This window comes from Aquarana catesbeiana, linkage group LG03, assembly GCF_042186555.1.
Source record: "Aquarana catesbeiana isolate 2022-GZ linkage group LG03, ASM4218655v1, whole genome shotgun sequence".
Taxonomy (NCBI): domain Eukaryota; kingdom Metazoa; phylum Chordata; class Amphibia; order Anura; family Ranidae; genus Aquarana; species Aquarana catesbeiana.
The window spans coordinates 168,644,874-168,663,283 of NC_133326.1; the positions used below are offsets into that span (position 1 = coordinate 168,644,874).

Consider the following 18,410-nt stretch of genomic DNA (forward strand, 5'->3'; position numbering starts at 1 on the left):
TTTTGATTGCAGAAATGGCCAACCAGGCTCTTGGAAATGAAATGGTGAATGGACACCTGGATCTCTCTCAGTATAGTCTGATAATTAAAAATGAAGCAGAGATGCTGGAACAGATTAAACAATTGCTTGTGGAAAACAACAAACTGAAAGGTAACAAATTATTTATGCTTCTTGCTAATGACTCGCTGATATGTACTAGTAGTAATATACTGACCTTTTCCCTCTGGAGTTGCATGTAAAAGGCTTATGGTTGATGAAAGTAAGAATTGCACATTTCTGTACTTTGCCGACTCAAAGTATCATATTCTGAAGCTAGGCTGAGTAATATTTTGCATAGAAATCATAATTTTATTATGTGGTCTCTTTATTGTCATTTTGATTATCTGTATTTTAAATAAAAAAAAACTGCACCTTTTTTAGATGAGAAAATCCAAAAGGGTGAGGATTTATTTATTAAAACTTTATCCTTTAGGCCCCTTTCACACAGATGGACTTCACCAGCAGATCCACCTACACAGCAGGGGATCGGTCCGCTGATCCCTGCTGATAAGCTGAATGACAGATCTGTCTCCTCTCCGCTTATGCGGAGCAGACACAGCCCGCTTTCCTCTGAGCGGTCAGATGTAAACGGACTGACTGTCTGTTTACATCCACTCTGATCTGCTAGACGGATGGGGGGGGGAACGTTCGTCTGTTTTTAGCGGATCAGATTGGATCCGATGCAGGCGGGTGTAAACGGACACATGTCTGTTTACTTTCGCCGTTCCATAGCAGGCAATGGATGGTCCTATCGGGTCTGCCTGAAAGACTGACAGGCGGACCCCATCAGTCCACCCTTTGTGAAAGGAGCCTTATATTTAAAAGTACGTCCAGACCCCCTTTTTTTTGGGACTGTAAATAGTTTCCTACATTTAGGAAAGGGAACCTCTGCCAGGTGTTTATTACTATCTAGGCCTCTTCTGGGGATAGTTTACCTCATTTTTTGTCTCGGTGACCACCATTCCTACCATAGGAAGTGAGGAAACTACTCTCCAAGGAGGACAAAGATGGCAGCACAAACCTAACCGAGATTACTCTCTACTCTGTCCAAAAAAAAGGGTCTGGAGTTCTGCTTTAAGGGCCGGTTCACACCACACATGCAGTACAGTGCATTTTTTTTCAGCATCAAAAATGCATGGATAGTAGATTTATATGGTTTCCAATGGCATAGTTCAAACCAGTGCTTTCCAGTTCCAGAACAAAAGTATAACATGCTGCGTTTTTACTGAACTGAACTATACTGAAACATGGTAAAATGTACCGGATTGCACAGTCCTTATTTATGTTGAAGAAAAAGAGAGGAAAAATGCATTGTGCCAAGGAAACGCATCCGGAATGCGTTTCTATCGTGTGAACAGGTCCTAAGAACACTGTAGATTCCCGATAGGTTTCTGATGTCTAATGCAAGATTACGCAAATGAATAAATAATGTGTATCTTCTGTTTAGAAACCATGAAACATAAAAATTTGGAAATGAAGGAGCGTCTTGAAGAGCTTTTAAAGAGGGAGGAGCAAGGACGGAGTGAGCCTGGAACTCCAGAATTTAAACAGCGTGCATTAGATCTTAGTAAAGAAAACGAATTATTGAAGAATGAAATCCAGCATTTAAAAGAGAAACATCTGCATGGACAGGTACTTGTCTTTTTGATATTACTATTTGATATGCCGGTGAGCCCGATATTAGGATAGGATTAGGAAAAGCCTTCCATTTCATTTATTCGGAAAAAAACTTCCTAGAGGGAATTTACATGGAAACCAATCAGCTTCTAGCTTTCATTTTCAATGCTTAGCTGAGCAAGCTGAAGATAGAAGCTGATTGGTTGCTGTGCACAGCTACCTCAGATTCTGTTTCAGGTTTGCTCAAGTTTTAGTCAGTCCTCCCACACGTTCGATATTCTCATTGATAGGTTCCAAATTCAGAGGTCATTACACAGCAGGTATAGTTTTATATGAATCTGCTTTAAGCCATGTAATGTCCATGCAAAGTTATGTTCACATTCGTGTCTTTTAGTCATGATTACATTCTGCCCCTTAGAGTGAAGATGAGAGCCTGAAACAGCTGAAGGCACAGATTGTACGTCTTCAGACAGAGAAGGCTGATCTTCTTGGAATTATTTCAGAGCTGCAAGTGAAACTTAGCAGCTGTGCATCCGAAGACTCATTTGTTGAAATCAGAATTGCAGTAAGTTGACCTTTTTATTTCATTGAGAATTTCATTTGTATTTAAGCAACTTTATTCTTTCTCTGCAATAACATATCCAGTGGTTTTGTTTGAGGCTGGGTTCACACTAGAGATTGCAGCGGCTCACAGCAAGACTCCGGTGCGTCTCCATTCACCGTTCCAGGTCCAATTTCAGTCTGAATTTTTGGCTGAATTCGGACCTGAAACGGACCAAAAGACACACAGGACTCCTGTGCAATTTCTTCCGGAGCTGCTGCGGAGATGTGTGAACCGGCTCCATAATGAGACGATCACAATCTCCCGACATGTGAATTGGATGCTGGGAAACCCTCATCCAATTCCCATAAGTGTGAACCCAACCCTAAGGCCTCATACACACAGGACATTTTGATAACTCTCCTAGACTCCTTTCCTCCTGGCAGTAGCGTTTTGGCAGAAAACGCTTTTAAACGCGTGTAATGCATTTAGGCGTGTCAATCGCTTGGGCTTTAATGCATTTCAATGGCCAGAATAATAAATAATTCTGACCTTTAAAATGAATTGATGCTCAAGATGCATTTAGACGCATTTACACTTGTCAAGCATTTTTTTCTGCCAAAACACAGCTGCTCCTGGTCACACTGGCCATGGGGGTTTTTTCTGCCTCAAAACTTGTGTTTGTGTGTGCATGGACATATAGGCTATCCTTTTAGGGACGTTGTAAGGGCAAGAAAAAAAAAAAAAAAAAAGCCAAACTACCTTAGGAGCAGCAGAAAAAACACCCACTGTAATGAGTCCCAACAATGAGCTTTTGATCACATCAGAAATTCAGAGCTGTCCTGTGTTTTGTATTATCTGAATGACAGCTGTTGGCCTCCTATTCTTACATTTGAGACTACAGAATGATCAGGGTCTATGTTCTGAAGATAGGAGAGTGAGACAATTTGAATAGTTTCACAGAAAAAAAAAACTGGGCAGGGCCGACACCAGTCCACAAAAATGTTTTCAGCCTACAGTGCGTGCATTGTTGGCAGATCAACAGGTATTCTTTTATGCTTGCAGGGTCTTTAAAGGGATAAAACATGGGGAATGTGCATGTATTGCAGAGATGTACTGCATTTGTTCTGTTTCATACCTTCCTATCTTATACTCTTTACATATAACAAGATCATTGCTGTTAGCTCTCTATACAGCCAGCTCACAACAGAATAGCTTAAAACTACTGCATATGACTGTCACCATTAAGGGCAGGGAGAGTTCTTAACAATATTGTGAAAGCGATGTGCTTCACTGACCTGTGCATCTAACTCGTGCACCAATAGAACTTTACTTTATGCAATGTAAAACGTGCTGAAATAATATTACACAATACGGCCACATTTATGTAATATGATTTGAGCACTTTAGCACATTGCACATTGCAGGAGATAAGAAAAAGGAGGTAGAATATCTAAAGCAGAGACATGAATGAATAGTAGAAGATAAATTAACTTTGAAAGAGACCTGTAGAAAGAGAGATTAAAGTGGAACTAAACTGTATCTGAGCACCACAAACTAAAAACATTATTTTATTTATTTATTTTCTTTTTTAATATTCAAACTGACCTTGCCCATATATCCATGTCTCCACGCTTTGAAAAACACCTCCTAGCATTTCTAGTCATGGCCATCTTGAGTAAGGGCAGATGACTTGTGTGACATTTACTTCCTGGAATCCATCTGCCCTTAGCTCAGGCATCTAGGCAGGAGGGTGTGCTTAGCTAAGAAAGAAATGACCATAAAGACTCTTGAGACGTATGACATCTTTTTGGCCTTGGCCAGAAACCAGAAAGCGACTGAAGCAATGTTTTCCTTAAAAAAAAAAATTGTATTGACTTCATTTACTAAGGCTAGCAGCAGCCTGCCAATCTCCTTTTTTCTGATCTATGGACTACAATGGGAGGGGCTGAGTTTGCCCTCTGACGTCAGCCGAGCAGTCACGTGACGGCAGTGTGAACAAAGCCATTTAGCTGTCGAACCTTTAAAAAAAAAAACACGCACGGTGTAGTACATCTTCTTATTGCAGAGGACAGGAATTGAAATCATTAACTTACAGATGAAATAGCGTCAGGAGTGGAGGGGCGGGGAGCAGGCGGCTTCACTACACAGACTCCTGAGCTAATGGGGGAGAGGGGAACAGCAGGATGATGGAGGCACGTAACCTGACCACGGTATTGTGGAAGGTGGATAATGGAATCTAAAACCTCTTTTCATGCAAAAATCCAGGTCACAATCACAGTCATAACCTTTGATACTGTACCTCTTGACACCGCAAATAAATTGGCAACTTCAGTCTCGGAGGAAATAGCTAAGTGGGCACCAACAATTTGCCCTGATGAAAGTGAGGCTTCCCGCCTGTTAGCTAGTTGTCTCATCACACAGCAGAAGCAAAAGAACGTTACATCACTTCCGGCTTTTAATGCGAAACATCTCGTCACTTTCACACCTGCAAATCATATAGTGTTTCCATATTTTTCTCAAAACCAAACCCTGTATACAGCTTGTCTGTTTCAGTATAAAGTTAACACTCAAGTCTTTTGATTTCATTGTGTGTATATTTTTTAGTAGTATTAAAGTTTCAGCCTTCTTTTAGCTTAAAGGGGTTGTAAAGGCCCGTGTTTTTTCACCTATGCATTAAGGTGAAAAAACACCTGGCAGTCACTGGCCCCCTAGCCCCCCCCCCCCCCCCCCCGTTTTTACTTACCTGAGCCCCGAATTTCCATTTGCGCGTCCCCTCTGTCCTTCTCTCCACGGGTTCCCGGCTCTTGACTGGATAGATTGATAGTGCAGCCACTGGCTCCCGCTGCTGTCAATTAAATCCAATGACGCGGGGGGCGGGGCCGAGTCCTGCATTCGGCCTCTATGGACACCGAATGCTGGACTCGGGCGCGCCCGCAAGGTAATCCCCTCGGGGGAGCGCTTCTCCAGATGGGTTATCTAATGCGGGGAGGAGCCACTGAGGGACCCCAGAAATGGATGTTCGGGGCCACTCTGTGCAAAACGAGCTGCACAGTGGAGGTAAGTATGACATGTTTGTTATTTAAAAATTAAAAATTCCCCCGTAAACTATTTAATTCTTACCCTGGCACATGTTGTTGCAACTTTCAATACTGCTGGTTATTGCTTACTTAGTCTTAGGCCCCTTTCACACGATCGGACCGTTCAGGTCCGCCTGTCAGTTTTGATGGCGGACCTGAACGGGCGATCCATGTTAGCCTATGGAGCGTCGGATGTCAGTGGAGACATGTCCGCTGACATCCGACCCCGTCCGATCCGCTAAAAGCAGACGGATGGCTCTACGTCCAGATCCGTCGCTATCGGATCGGGTGAGATCTGACAAAAACGGACACGCTGTCCGTTTTCGTCCGATCCCTCCATAGGCGGCAGCGGCGCCTGACAAGCCCCTCCCCGCTCAGTGAGCAGAGAGGGACCTGTCATCCGCCGGCTCAGTGGAGATCAACGGACAGATCTCCCGCTGAGCTGGCGGACCGAGGCAGGCTCCGTGGAAAGGGAGTCCGCCTCATGTGAAAGGGGCCTTAGTCTTGCTTCCCTGAACTTCTGGTGGACACAGGAAAGAGTTAACAGTGGATCATACAGTCTCCAGCTAGTCTGTTAGCTAGGAGAAGGGTAGGATGGAGAGGAGGGAAGAGCAGGGGAGCCTTGCCATCCTAGGTACCAGGCTGTATGTTTCTATTGAGGCACACAATTCTAGTTCCTGCATGGCTCCATAGGATACAGCAAGAGAAAGGGGCAACCCTGAAACCTGAAACCTGGGGCAGCAGTAATGGCACCAGCTTAAACAGGAACACAAATAGGGATTAAAAGATAAAGAAGCTACATACTCAGTAAGTGATTAAATCAGCTGGTAAAAGTGTTTTAAAAAATTATCATCTAAGTTGTATGTTCTGATGATACCAAATGGTAAAGTCACTGTAGGATAGCCTGGAATGGGGCTTTTATATGCTATTCACTACAATGATGCTACTGCAACTCCTAGGTCTGTAGCATGTATCACTGCCTGGAAAATGTAACCAAATGGTAGAAAACCTTCAGCCTTTAGAACCATTTTAAATAATAAAGAAATACTTGATTAAAAAAAAAATACCTCCTAGGCTCACATATATTGCAAATATATTGGATGTACTTTCTACAAGGATACACATAAGTAGCATAACAGATGGGGAAGTCATAGACATAATAAAAGTTATGTTTTATTGTTGCATTGGTTAGAAGTGTGGTTTAGTGACGCAATGTAAATATTAGGCGACATCTGTATACTAAAGGCAGCTCTCTCAAGTGATAAAAAGCCTGCTCACTTTCAGTTGCAAGCTAAAAACATTGAACATCTTTGTAATGGATCCTGAGGTTCAAATTATCACATGTATTTTTTGCTTTTCTTTCTTTTTAATGTACTTGGTTATTAGCTAGGAAAAAGTAGGCCCAAACTTGTCTAAAGAGGTTCAGCGTGTTTTGCCCCATCATAAAGATTTGATTCTAGAAGAACTGCACACAGTCTAGCACCAGATATATTCAATGTAATAATGGAGGGGTGGTGCTAGGTTAGTCTAGGGAGTAGGGTTAACCCACATCCCCAATAGTCTGTACATAGGGAAGTTTCATTCCAATCTCAATCTGGTTTCAATCATACACCCCTGAAGAAGAGCAAAACTCGAAACGCATCGGGTACTCCCCGTATGTGTGTTTTATATGCAACGGAGTCAATGATTGTAACCTCATATACTGTATTGCATGCTCATTGTGTCACGCATCCTGTATTCTCTTTTGTATCTTCTATTTTGCATTGTAAATCTGTGTATATCTACACCCTTTGCTAATAAAACCTTATACTCATGATCACTACAGAGTAGCTTTTTCCCTTTAAAGTCCCATAAAAGGAACAAATTTCCCTATGTACAGATATATTAAATGTTACTACTGTGTGCTGGGTTTCTTTTTATTATGCCTGCAGCAAGCACTGTTCACCTGACTCAAAGGATAGTTCTGGGCAAAGCATGAATCTTCTTGACCAGTGTGGCTCTCAATTATAAAACCTCTGATGGCTCTACAGACCTAAAGTAAAAACATAGAATAATGAAACAAAAGTATGCTTAAATTTGAGTATGCACATGGAATAATGACATACAGAAAAAATAAAGTAAAATATTTCATGTGCATACATGTTGCCTCTAATTTTTGGAAGCAGATTTAAAAAAAAAAAAAATACTTTTAGTAATTCTGGTTTTTCTTTCAATGCTTTAGGGAAAAGGCCCTGAAAACGAGGTGAAGGAGCACAAGGCAGAGGATGACACATCACATCCAGAAATTACATACAGGTGTGTGTGTGTATAGTATGCTGTAGCCACATATGGAAATGCAAATCCCCCTCAAGTCAAATGGTGGAAACTGTAAATATACACTTTAATGTCTATCATTTTACATTACTTTTCACTCTTTGTTCTCCTAAAAGGTTTTTTTTTTTATCTCTCATCTATGTCTTTATTCTCAATGTAAACATGAGGGACCAGTTTTTTTTTTTTTTCACATGTAATTACACAGTTTGAGTATACAGTATCCACTATACTGAGTGCGCCTACAATTTTTCACTGCCATAAGGGTCCTTTCACACAGGGTGGACTCTGCCTGCAATCCGCTTGCTCATCAGGGGATCTGTCCACTGATTTCCACTGAGCAGGTGGATGACAGGTCCGTGTCCACTCCACTTATGCAGACGGGACATGGACATAGTCAACTCTCATCTTTGGGCGGTTGGATGTAAACAGACTGCCTTCCTATTTATACCCGACTGCTAAGGGGAAAGGATTCCCATCTGTCTGTTTTTATTGGTTCAGATTGTATGTAGGCAGGTGTAAACGTTTACACCCGCTGCTCCATAGAGGAGAATGGAGGTTCTGATCGGGTCCGCCTGAAAAACGGCCAGGCAAACCCAATCGGAGCATTCGTGTGAAAGGGGCCTAAAACTGAGCCTTAGTGCAGCAGAGGCAACATTAGTTGGGGAGCAAGTATAAGCATTCTTATAGCCTTAGATCCTTCACATCTGTCCAGGCCACCTGTATGCTTGCATCTCTGCTGAATATATCAGATGTAACTGAATGTTTTCAAAATGTTTGCAGTTGTATATTGATACATACATTGATAGATTTCGATAAGGTTGACCGAAAAAAAAAAAAAAAAAAACATATTCCCCCATCCACACAAACTAATAAAATGGGAGAATAGGAGCTGCTAATTTACAAGGAGGATTTCGATTTTGTGGAAATTTCAGAAACTTGGTTTGACAACTCACATGACTGGCTGGCAACTGTCCAGTGGTATAGTAGTTCCCTATATCGTAGGGACAGGAAGGTTCGGAAAGGGGTTGGGGTATGCCTGTACATGAAGAATGATTTCCAAGTGAATGTGAGGGACGACATTACTTATGGAGCAAGGTAGGAAGTGGAATCCTTGTGGTTGGAGCTCCAAAGGGAGGAAACTAATGAGAAAATAATAGTGGGCATATGCTACAGGATCCCTAACCTCAGGGATGAGGTGGAGTCTGACCTCCTATCACTGTTGGAATGCTTCCACACTTGGGCAGGGGGGCGTTAGCAGGAAAGTGCCACTAATTTTAGCAACAGTGTCCCGCTGTTATAGCGGCGCTTTTCAGCCGCTAGCAGGGCACTTTTAACCTACTCTAGCCGGCCGCAGGCACTTTCGGCAGCAGTGCCCATTGATTTCAATGGCAGGGGCGGCTTAGGAAAGGTGTATACACCGCTCCCACCCTGCCCCAAAGATGCTGCTTGCAGGACTTTTTTCATATCCTGCAAGCGCCCCACCACAATGTGAAAGCACTTGGGCATTAACACCGGGGGTGCAGAAGAGGGAGTTTTCAGGCGCTATTTTTAGCGCAAAAAATACCTGTGAAGCGCTTCAGTGTGAAAGTAGCCTTAGGGATCGTGGCAAGGCAGGGCAATGTTGTTATGATGGGGGATTTCAAGTATCCAGATATCGACTGGGCGGAAGGAACTGCTCACTCATCTAAGGCTCGCCATTTCCAAAATGTCTTGCAGGATAATTTCATGGGTCACCAACAAGACATAATGCATTATTAGATCTACTGATTACAAACAGCACAGAACTTATCGCAGAGGTGGAAATTTCAAAAGAGCCAACTTCCCTAAACTATGCTCTTTGCTGCACAATATTAAATGGGATAAAATCCTAGGAACATTGAACACCGAGGAAAAATGGGAGTGCTTTAAGAACATACTAAATAATGGTTTTGGCTAGTGTATTCCAATGGGCAATGAATATAAAAGAGCTAAGATTAAACCTGGGTGGTTAAACTATAACATAAACATGCATATAAAAGAGAAAAAAGTATAAGGCAGTAAAAGTATACGTCTCACAAAATATAAGGCTGATGGGTTATTGTCAGCATTTCAACAATACAAGGAAAGCAATATAAAGTGTAAGAATGCAATCAGGGCAGCTAAGATCTGCCATGAAAGGCACATTGCGGAGTTAAAAAAAAAAAATCCCAACACATTTTTTAAATATATTAACAGTAAGAAAGTGAGGCCAGAGCATATTGGCCCTATAAAGGATGATGAAGGAAATTTGGGTACAAAAGACAAAAGAGAAGGCAACGGTTTTAAATTCATTCTTCTCAGTTTTCACAACGGAAAAGGGGGATATAGTAACCAAGACTGTAATGTTAATAACACATCACAGAATGTACCCTTGTGGCTAACAGAAGCCAGTGTCAGAAATAGACTCGTTGGTAAGATATCTTCTTTGGTAAGATAACAGGAGGCGTCTGACATTTCCCCTTTTGAGACAGGGAAAGGGACTGAGGACAGAGATTCCCCAGTCCCTTTCTCTGCAGCCACAGAAAATGAATGAACAGGAGACAGAAGCTCCTCTCCATTCATCAGGAGGACATGGGGGGGGGGGAGACTGGATGAGTAGCCGGAGAGCCGGGAAGGATGCAGGGGGACCCGGAGGATGACACAGCGGGGGACCCAGAGGATAAAATGGATCGGGACACAGAGAGCCAGGGAGGGGGATCCGGAGGATGATGGGGGGAGCACAGAGGCGGACAGGCAGGGGGAGTTACAAGCACCTATCTCCCTGACAGCTGCAGGAGGGAGAGGAGGAGAAGCGGCTGTCAGAAAAGCCGTTAGAGTATTGCAAATGTTTATTCCTTTGTAATGATTACCAGTGTCTGAGCTTATGGGTGTATTACGCTGGAACTGTAAATTTTGCTTAGCTTAACGTTGGGTAACAATAAAATTTTATATATGCATTTTTCAGTTTTTACAACAAAGCAGTGCACTTCACATTTTGCTTGAATAGGTTGTATCTATCAGTTTTATTTAATATGCGACAGTAGAGAATTATATAAGACAGCTGGTTAGTTTTACTAGTACTCGTGCAAATGCTTGGTATCGGCACTGATACTAGTATTGGTATCGGTGCAACCCTAGTATACACCCAAGGGTCCTTAAGGAACACAGTCAGGTGATAACTTGACCATTGTTCCTAATATTTATGGACAGTTTACTGACTGGAATGATACCAGCTGATTAGAGAAAAGCCAACGTAGGGCCAAGATATATCCATGGAAACTACAGGGTATAGTCTAACATCAATAGTTTGTAAGTTATTGGAAAGGATAAGGGACTATATCCAAGAATTCTCTGCTGAAAACAGTATCATTAGTAGTAATCGGCATGGATTCATGAAGGATTGTTCTTGCCAGACCAGTCTGTTAACATTCTATGAGTAAGTGACCTGCCATCTAGATACTGTAAAGGAAGGCCTGTGGATGTGGTGTATCTGGATTTTGAAAAGGAATTTGATACAGTTCTCCACAAACATTTACTTTACAAACTTAGGTCTGTCGGCATGGACTATAGAGTATGTACCTGGATAGAAAACTGGCTACAGGGGTGGGTCCAAAGTGTGGTGATAAATAGCGAGTACTCAGAATGATCTGATGTGGAAAGTGGGGTCCCCCAAGGATCTGTCCTGGGACCAATTTTGTTTAATTTATTTATAAATGATATAGAGGTTGGGATAAATAACTCAATCTCAGTATTTGCTGATGATACAAAGCTAAGCAGGGCAATAACTGCACAGCAATGTGGAAACCTTACAAGAAGACTTAAAAAAAATAATGGGGTGGGCAACAGCATGGCAAATGAGGTTTAAAGTTGAAAAATGTAAAGTAATGCATTTGGGTGCTAAAAATACGAATGCAAGTTACTCGCTAGGGGGGGAGAACCTCTGGGGGAATACAGGATGGAAAAAGATCTGGGGGTCTTTGTAGATGACAGGCTCAGCAATGCCAACCTGCTGCAAGCAGAGCCAAAAGAATATTTTCATGCATCAAAAAGGGGATTTACTACAGAGATAAATTGGTAATTCTCCCACTTTACAAGACTCTGGTCCGGCAGCATCCTGAGTATGCCGTCCAGTTCTGGGCAACAGTCCTCAAGAAGGATGTGCTGGAACTGGAAAGAATTTAGAGAACGGCAACAAAGCTAATAAAGGGACTGGAGGACCCCCTCAGTTATGGCCAAAGACTACAAGCATTGAACTTATTCTCTCTGGAGAAGAAACTCTTGAGAGGGGCTACGATAGCAATATACAAATACCATACTGGTGACCCTAGCATAGGGAAAAAAAACTTCTTCAGTGGGAGGGAATTTAAAAAGACATGTGGCCATTCACTGAAATTGGAAGAGGAGCAGTTTAACCCTTAACTGAGTAGAGGGTTCTTTACTGTCAGAGAGGTAAGGATGTGGAATTCTCTTCCACAAGCAGTGGTATCAGCAGGGAGCGTTGATAGTTTAAAAAAAACTATTAGATGGGCATTGTAACGATCACAACATACAGGGATATGCAATTTACTATTGACATAAACGCACATACACCACAGGTTGAACCGGATAGACTAGTGTCTTTATTCAACCTTACCAACTATGTAACACAAGTGAGGTGGATGGAGGAATCCTCCCTAATGCGCTGTTGTATTCTAAAAGCGGGGACTCCTCCACTGTAGACCGTGATCAGCTGAAAAATGTTCAGCTGTCCCGTTTGAAAGAAGTGATCGTTAGATCAGCTTGTTGAGCAGGAACGGCCATAGATGAATCAAATTTTGATCCATCTATGGCCAACTGTATTTACAAAGGTGATGTGACCCACTCAGCGTGAATGAGCTCCTTGTTTAAAGAGCCGGAACCGCCTGTAGCTGTGTTTTGGCATGGTGTTCAGGGCTGCGCATTTGCTCCTGTATGCCTGTCAAATTGAGACCTGCAGATGTGTCCATACAGCTGCTGCATCCCCATGGAGTAACATGCATGTGGCTCCAGCCTCATAAGCAAACCATTCATTCACACTGCACAGGTCACAGTGCCCACGTAAAAGGAAGCTGGAAATGCCATATTTCATACAAGCATCATGTCATTGACTTAGGGCTATTTGTGTAATTCTCTATGCGAGTAAGTGTGGCAATTGCATGTGTAGTGTTGTGTGGATTCTGGAAATTCTTGACTTTAAAGGTATAGTTAGCTGCAGTCATGCAGAGATGAGGAATATTAATGTGATTTGTCAGTCACAGAATATCATGGATGGCCACAGACTGAAGTAGAAAGCCAATTTTAATAAATATACTTTACAAAATAATGTCAGTTTTTTTTTTTTTTTTTTTTTTATATATATATTTTTTATAAAACTGAAATACTAGCAGCTATTGTATTTGGATATCTGAGTAGTTGTATTTACTGTGATAGGACAACATCCTCCAATGAAGACAACTGTGGAAAGGAATCAGAAGAACTGGCAGTCAGCAACCTTCTCCATAGCTTGCGTGAGGAAACTGAAAAGTTTGATCGATTGCAGAGAGAGCTCGCAAATGCAAATGAGAAGTGAGTCATTGTATTACCTTCTGGTTTTTAAGGGACTTCTGCAATTGGGGATAATGTTTGCTGCTTCCTATTACTACTATAATAATAAATTAATATTGCTGCCATTTTTTTATAGCTGTAAAACACATCAGCAAAGTCAGTCCCTGTTCTACCAGAATTTAACCACTAGGCGTCCGCGCTATAGCCGAAAGACGGCTACAGCGCGGACTTCAATTGCCGGGAGGGCGTCCCTGGACGTCCTCCTGTTTACTTCCGCATTGCGCGCTCCCGCGGGCGCGCATCGCGGAGGTTTTGTGCTGGCCGTGTCCCTCGGACACAGCCAGTCACAGATCACCGTAAACGGCCAATGACAGCGGCCGTTTACAGTGCGATCGGCGGTGCCAATGAGAGAGGATCTCATATGTAAACATATGAGATCCTCTTTCATCGCCGGCTCTCCCTCCTCACACAGAGACAGCGTGTGAGGAGGGAGAGCGGAACCGATGCGGCGGTAAGTGTAAAAGAAAAAAAAAAAAGGAAAAAAAGGTGTCCCACTGTTAACGGTCCCTGCCATCTGCCCTTGCCATCTGCCCCTGCCATCTGCCCCTGCCATCTGTCCCCAGTGCCATCTGTCCCCAGTGCCATCTGTCCCCACTGCCACGTATAAGTGCCATCTGTCATCAGTGCCATCTGTCATCAGTGCCACCTGTCAGTGTCACGTGCCATCTGTCATCAGTGTCACGTGTCATCAGGGCCACGTATTAGTGCCATCTGTCATCAGGGCCACGTATTAGTGCCATCTGTCATCAGGGCCACGTATTAGTGCCATCTGTCATCAGTGCCATGTATTAGTGCCATCTTTCATCAGTGCCATCTGTCATCAGTGTCACGTGTCATCAGTGCCACGTATTAGTGCCATCTGTCAGTGCCATGTATTAGTGCCATCTGTCATCAGTGCCACGTATTAGTGCCATCTGTCATTAGTGCCATCTGTCATCAGTGCCACATCAGTGTCAGTGCCAGGTATCAGTGCCATCTGTCATCAGTGCCATGTATTAGTGCCATCTGTCATCAGTGCCACATCAGTGTCAGTGCCATCTGTCATCAGTGCCACGTATCAGTGCCATTTGTCATCAGTGCCACGTCAGTGTCACATGTCATTGTCCTGGTTCTCCAGGGCCTTCAAAAGTGTAATAGGTAGTCAACAAATTAGATGTGTAATTTATGCTCCTAGAACACGTGATGGCGCTCCATGCATGTTGGGGCTCTCTATGTGGCTAGGCTGCGAAAAAGTCCCACACATGTGGTATCGTAATACTCAGGAGGAGTAGCAGAATGTATTTTGGGGCGTCATTTGTGGTATATACATGGCATGTGAGAGAAATAACCTATTACAATGACAATTTTGTGGGGGAAAAAAAAAAAATCTTCATTTTGCAAAGAATTGTGGGAAAAAATGACAACATCAAAAACCTCACCATGCATCTTACTTAATACCTTGGATTGTCTACTTTCAAAAAAGGGGTCATTTGGGGGGTATTTGTACTTTCCTGACTTGTTCGGGTCGCAAGAAATGAGATAGGCCGTCAGTGCATCAGGTGTGATCAATTTTTTATGATTTGCACCATAACTTGTAGACTCTCTAACTTTCACAAAGACCAAATAATATCCACTAATTTGGGTTATTTTTACCAAAGATATGTAGCAGTATAAATTGTGGCCAAAATTTATGAAGCAAAATTACTAATTTGCAAAATTTTATCACAGAAACTAAGAAAAATGCGGTTTTCAAAATTTGCGGTCTTTTTTCATTTATAGCGCAAAAAATAAAAAACCCAGAGGTGATCAAATACCACCAAAAGAAAGCTCTATTTGTATGAAAAAAAGGACAAAAAATTCATTTGGGTACAGTATTACATGACTGAGTAATTGTCATTCAAAGTGTGAGAGCGCTGAAAGCTGAAAATTGGTCTGGTCACGAGGGGGGTTTAAGTGCCCAGTTGTCAAGTGGTTAAAGTGCAAATGTTTTATTCCTGTGTAATGATTACCAGTGTCTGGTGAGCTATGGGTGTATTACACTGGAACTGTAAATTTTGCTTTGCTTAACGTTGGGTAACAATAAAATTGAATATGCATTGCATTGTACCATTTTTACAACAATGTAGTGCATTTCAAATTTTATGCTTGAATAGGTTGTAGCTATCAGTTTTATTTTAATATGCGACAGTAGAGAATTGTATAGCACAGCTGGTTAATTTTACTAATTCTACTAGTTCTACCAATAGGTATTATGTTTGCAAGAGAAGAAAAATTCAGTCACTAGACATTAACATACATAAGTAGATTTAAAGTGAACGCACGAGGACAGAAGTATGGTAGCTGCCTTTGCTAACTCACTTTTAGGGTACTTTTACACGGTACTCATGTTTGAACATCAGTATTCCTGCCCAAATTTTTGTGCGTATTTGCACAGGAAATAAATTCTACCTCCCAGGATCCAATGTTTTATTGAGGAGTGTACTGTATGCACATAAAATACTGACAAACTACTGGTATTTCAGTGTTTTTTGTTTTTCTCTGATTTATGCACAGTGTATGTTTATGCATCTGTATGCACAGGCACATTGAAAACCATATGCAATCTGCATTTACATCAGTTAAAAAAAAACCCTGCATAGGTAAAAACGCTTAGTTTTGAGGCAGCAGTGTGCAGGAGCCCTTAATGGTGCAGGATCCAGCAGTGTTATCCTACTCTTGGCTTCACTAGCTAGAGAGCTGCTGATCTGAATCAGGTATGAAGTCGGTGAAATCTGAAAAGCCAGAATCTGAACGAAAGCCTTAGAACCTGCAACTTCAAAAACAAGTCACTGAGGGCTTGCTCCTATTTTTCTATCCTTGCAGGTTCCCGGCTTCAAAGCTTTCGATTTCTCCTATCCTCAGTAGGCTGTTACATATCAAAAATGTAATTTATTTGTTACTTTATATGGGAGACAGATGACATAGCCAGAATCATGCCTAGTCAGCATTTGGTTGGAAAATTACACATTGATACGTACACCAATGCTTCTTCGAAATTACCAGTAACCAGCAGGAAGCTATAAAGCTGGATCTCTCATTGGAGTGTTAGGCTATATTCACCGCGGCAATTTGGCCTGGTGTGAATAGTAGTGGCAGTAGTCGGATATTCCTGCTGCAGCTCTCAGGGGCTAGGTGCGGCCTGCCGGCCCCGTTAACTATAATGACAAGTCACTGGCGACCAAGGCTATTTGCACAGCCAGCGATTACCTGAGGTGATCGCTGGCTGTGCAGAGAGCCTTGAATAGCTGCGTCTACCGGCGACCTGTCATAGTGAACTGGACTGGCAGCCACCCCTAGCTGCAGAAAACTGTAACAAAAATCAGAAGATTCCTGCTGCTTCAAGTTGCACCGGCCCTAATTGCCTGTGTGAATGTAGTGTAAAGGCCCGTACACGCGATATGAAAATCGTAAGTAAACGGTACGATCTGCCGATTTTCTGATCGTTAGTATGGTGCTTTTGACAGCCAATTCCGGTTTTTCATCAGACAAAAGCTGGATGTGCAGACTATAAAATTTTTGTCATACGTGAACTCAACGTCTGATTTTCGTTTTAATTAGTACGGTTTTCGTATGAAAAAATTGTAAGCGCAAGACTACGCATGCTCAGAAACGAAAGAATACATTCAAAATTAGTCAACACATTAGGTCACTTCTGAAGTTTTATTCTGTCCTACGAGAATTTTCGTATGGTAAGTAGCCTCTTCACTTTCGATATGAGACTAGCATGCAACAAAAAAAAGGATGTTCGGTCGTCCAAAAATCTGATCATGTGTACGAGGCTTTAGGGCTTGTTCAGATGTCTGACTATCATTCTCACTTGATGGGGTGGGAAGGAGGTGATATGACACCTCCTTCCTGCCTGTTTTAACTCTGAAAATGCTGACCCACTTTGCTGCAACTGCATGTATTGCCCTCTGAAATACTATTTAATTTAAGCTTTGACCAGGAAGCAAGGCATTGCGGCCGTAGCATGTGTACAGCCCTGAGTGTGGCTGCATCATCTTCTTCAGGTGGGCGGTTGGGGGTGCAGTAAAACCACGGCCTAATTGCCTGCCTTTACCACCCCCTGGCCACCCATGTGAATGAACAGTTAAGATTGCCAGGAATATTTACTTTAGCATTAAGATAACAATAATATTCTTCAAATTGTTTTTTTGATAACTGGTGATATCCTATCCACATATATCCCTAGCAAATCTAAAACTCCCTTTTTTTTTTTTTTTTTTTTTTTTTGTAATGTAATTGTGTAAACTATTTAACTGATCAGTAAAGCCAGCCATAGACAATTCGAATCTCAGACAGTTTAGTAGGGACCGGGCAAGATTCGAACCATGTATGGGATGGCTGATTGCACCCAAGTTGATTTATCAATCAACATGGGTACAGCCAGCATGTCACATTTTTCATGGGATTATTGCCATTGCATATAGCCGCTATCAATAATCACTGTGTTCTCCCAGCAGAAACGGCTCCCTGCGCTTCCCTGCCCCAGGATAGCTCAGCGGGAGGGATTCCCCTGTTAGCACTGTGTTGGTGGGGAAATTGAGCAATTCCCATGGTTCTAGGCAAGAATCACATCATCTATTTCCTGCCTTAGTAAGCTGAATTTGATTTGTGTAAAAGTCACAGTACCAATCAGCTGGAGTAAAACAAATATTCACAGCAAATGAATAGCTGCTTTTAAAGCATGGGCCTAGTTATGTGTGCCTCCTCTAAAGAATGTTATTTAAATATGTTTTCTGTTTTAGATTATCGAATCTTGAAAATAAATCAATACATTACATACATAAAGAAACGGAAACCGAGCCAATAGTGGAGCAAACTGATGAAGATAGACAGGCTGCAGAACTTGTAAGTAAACTGGGAAACTAATGGGCCTTGTGTGTCAAAATGTCAGAACTATAAAGTGTGTATTATCCATTGCAACTAATCAAATTCACATCTTTACTGCAAGCATGATTGTAAATCATAGCAACCCTGTTTCCATGTATTCCCAAGCCAGTGCTGTAGATGTGCAGTGTGATTTGTCAGCCTTTTTTAATAATAGGTGTATCTGTTTTAATACTTTTCACCCAGCTATGATGAAGTCCCTCATTCAGAGACCTCCTTCATGTGCAAATTATATTTTGATTTAGAAAATTAAGAAAAAAAAGTTGTAAATGATTGTCACTACAGACAAAAAA

General features: G+C 42.0%; 1 protein-coding gene across 2 annotated transcripts in view; it reads left to right on the forward strand.

Moving 5' to 3' along the window:
• Nucleotides 1-18,410, forward strand: part of OPTN (optineurin) — a 54,391-nt gene that overhangs the window by 13,238 nt on the left and 22,743 nt on the right. For both annotated transcript variants that reach the window (XM_073619508.1, XM_073619509.1), the window contains exons 2-7: nt 13-150; nt 1,487-1,671; nt 2,075-2,221; nt 7,499-7,572; nt 13,036-13,170; nt 17,976-18,078. In XM_073619508.1, coding sequence (XP_073475609.1) covers nt 15-150; nt 1,487-1,671; nt 2,075-2,221; nt 7,499-7,572; nt 13,036-13,170; nt 17,976-18,078 — 780 coding nt within the window. In that variant the 5' untranslated portion in view covers nt 13-14. The remainder of the gene's footprint in view (nt 1-12; nt 151-1,486; nt 1,672-2,074; nt 2,222-7,498; nt 7,573-13,035; nt 13,171-17,975; nt 18,079-18,410) is intronic.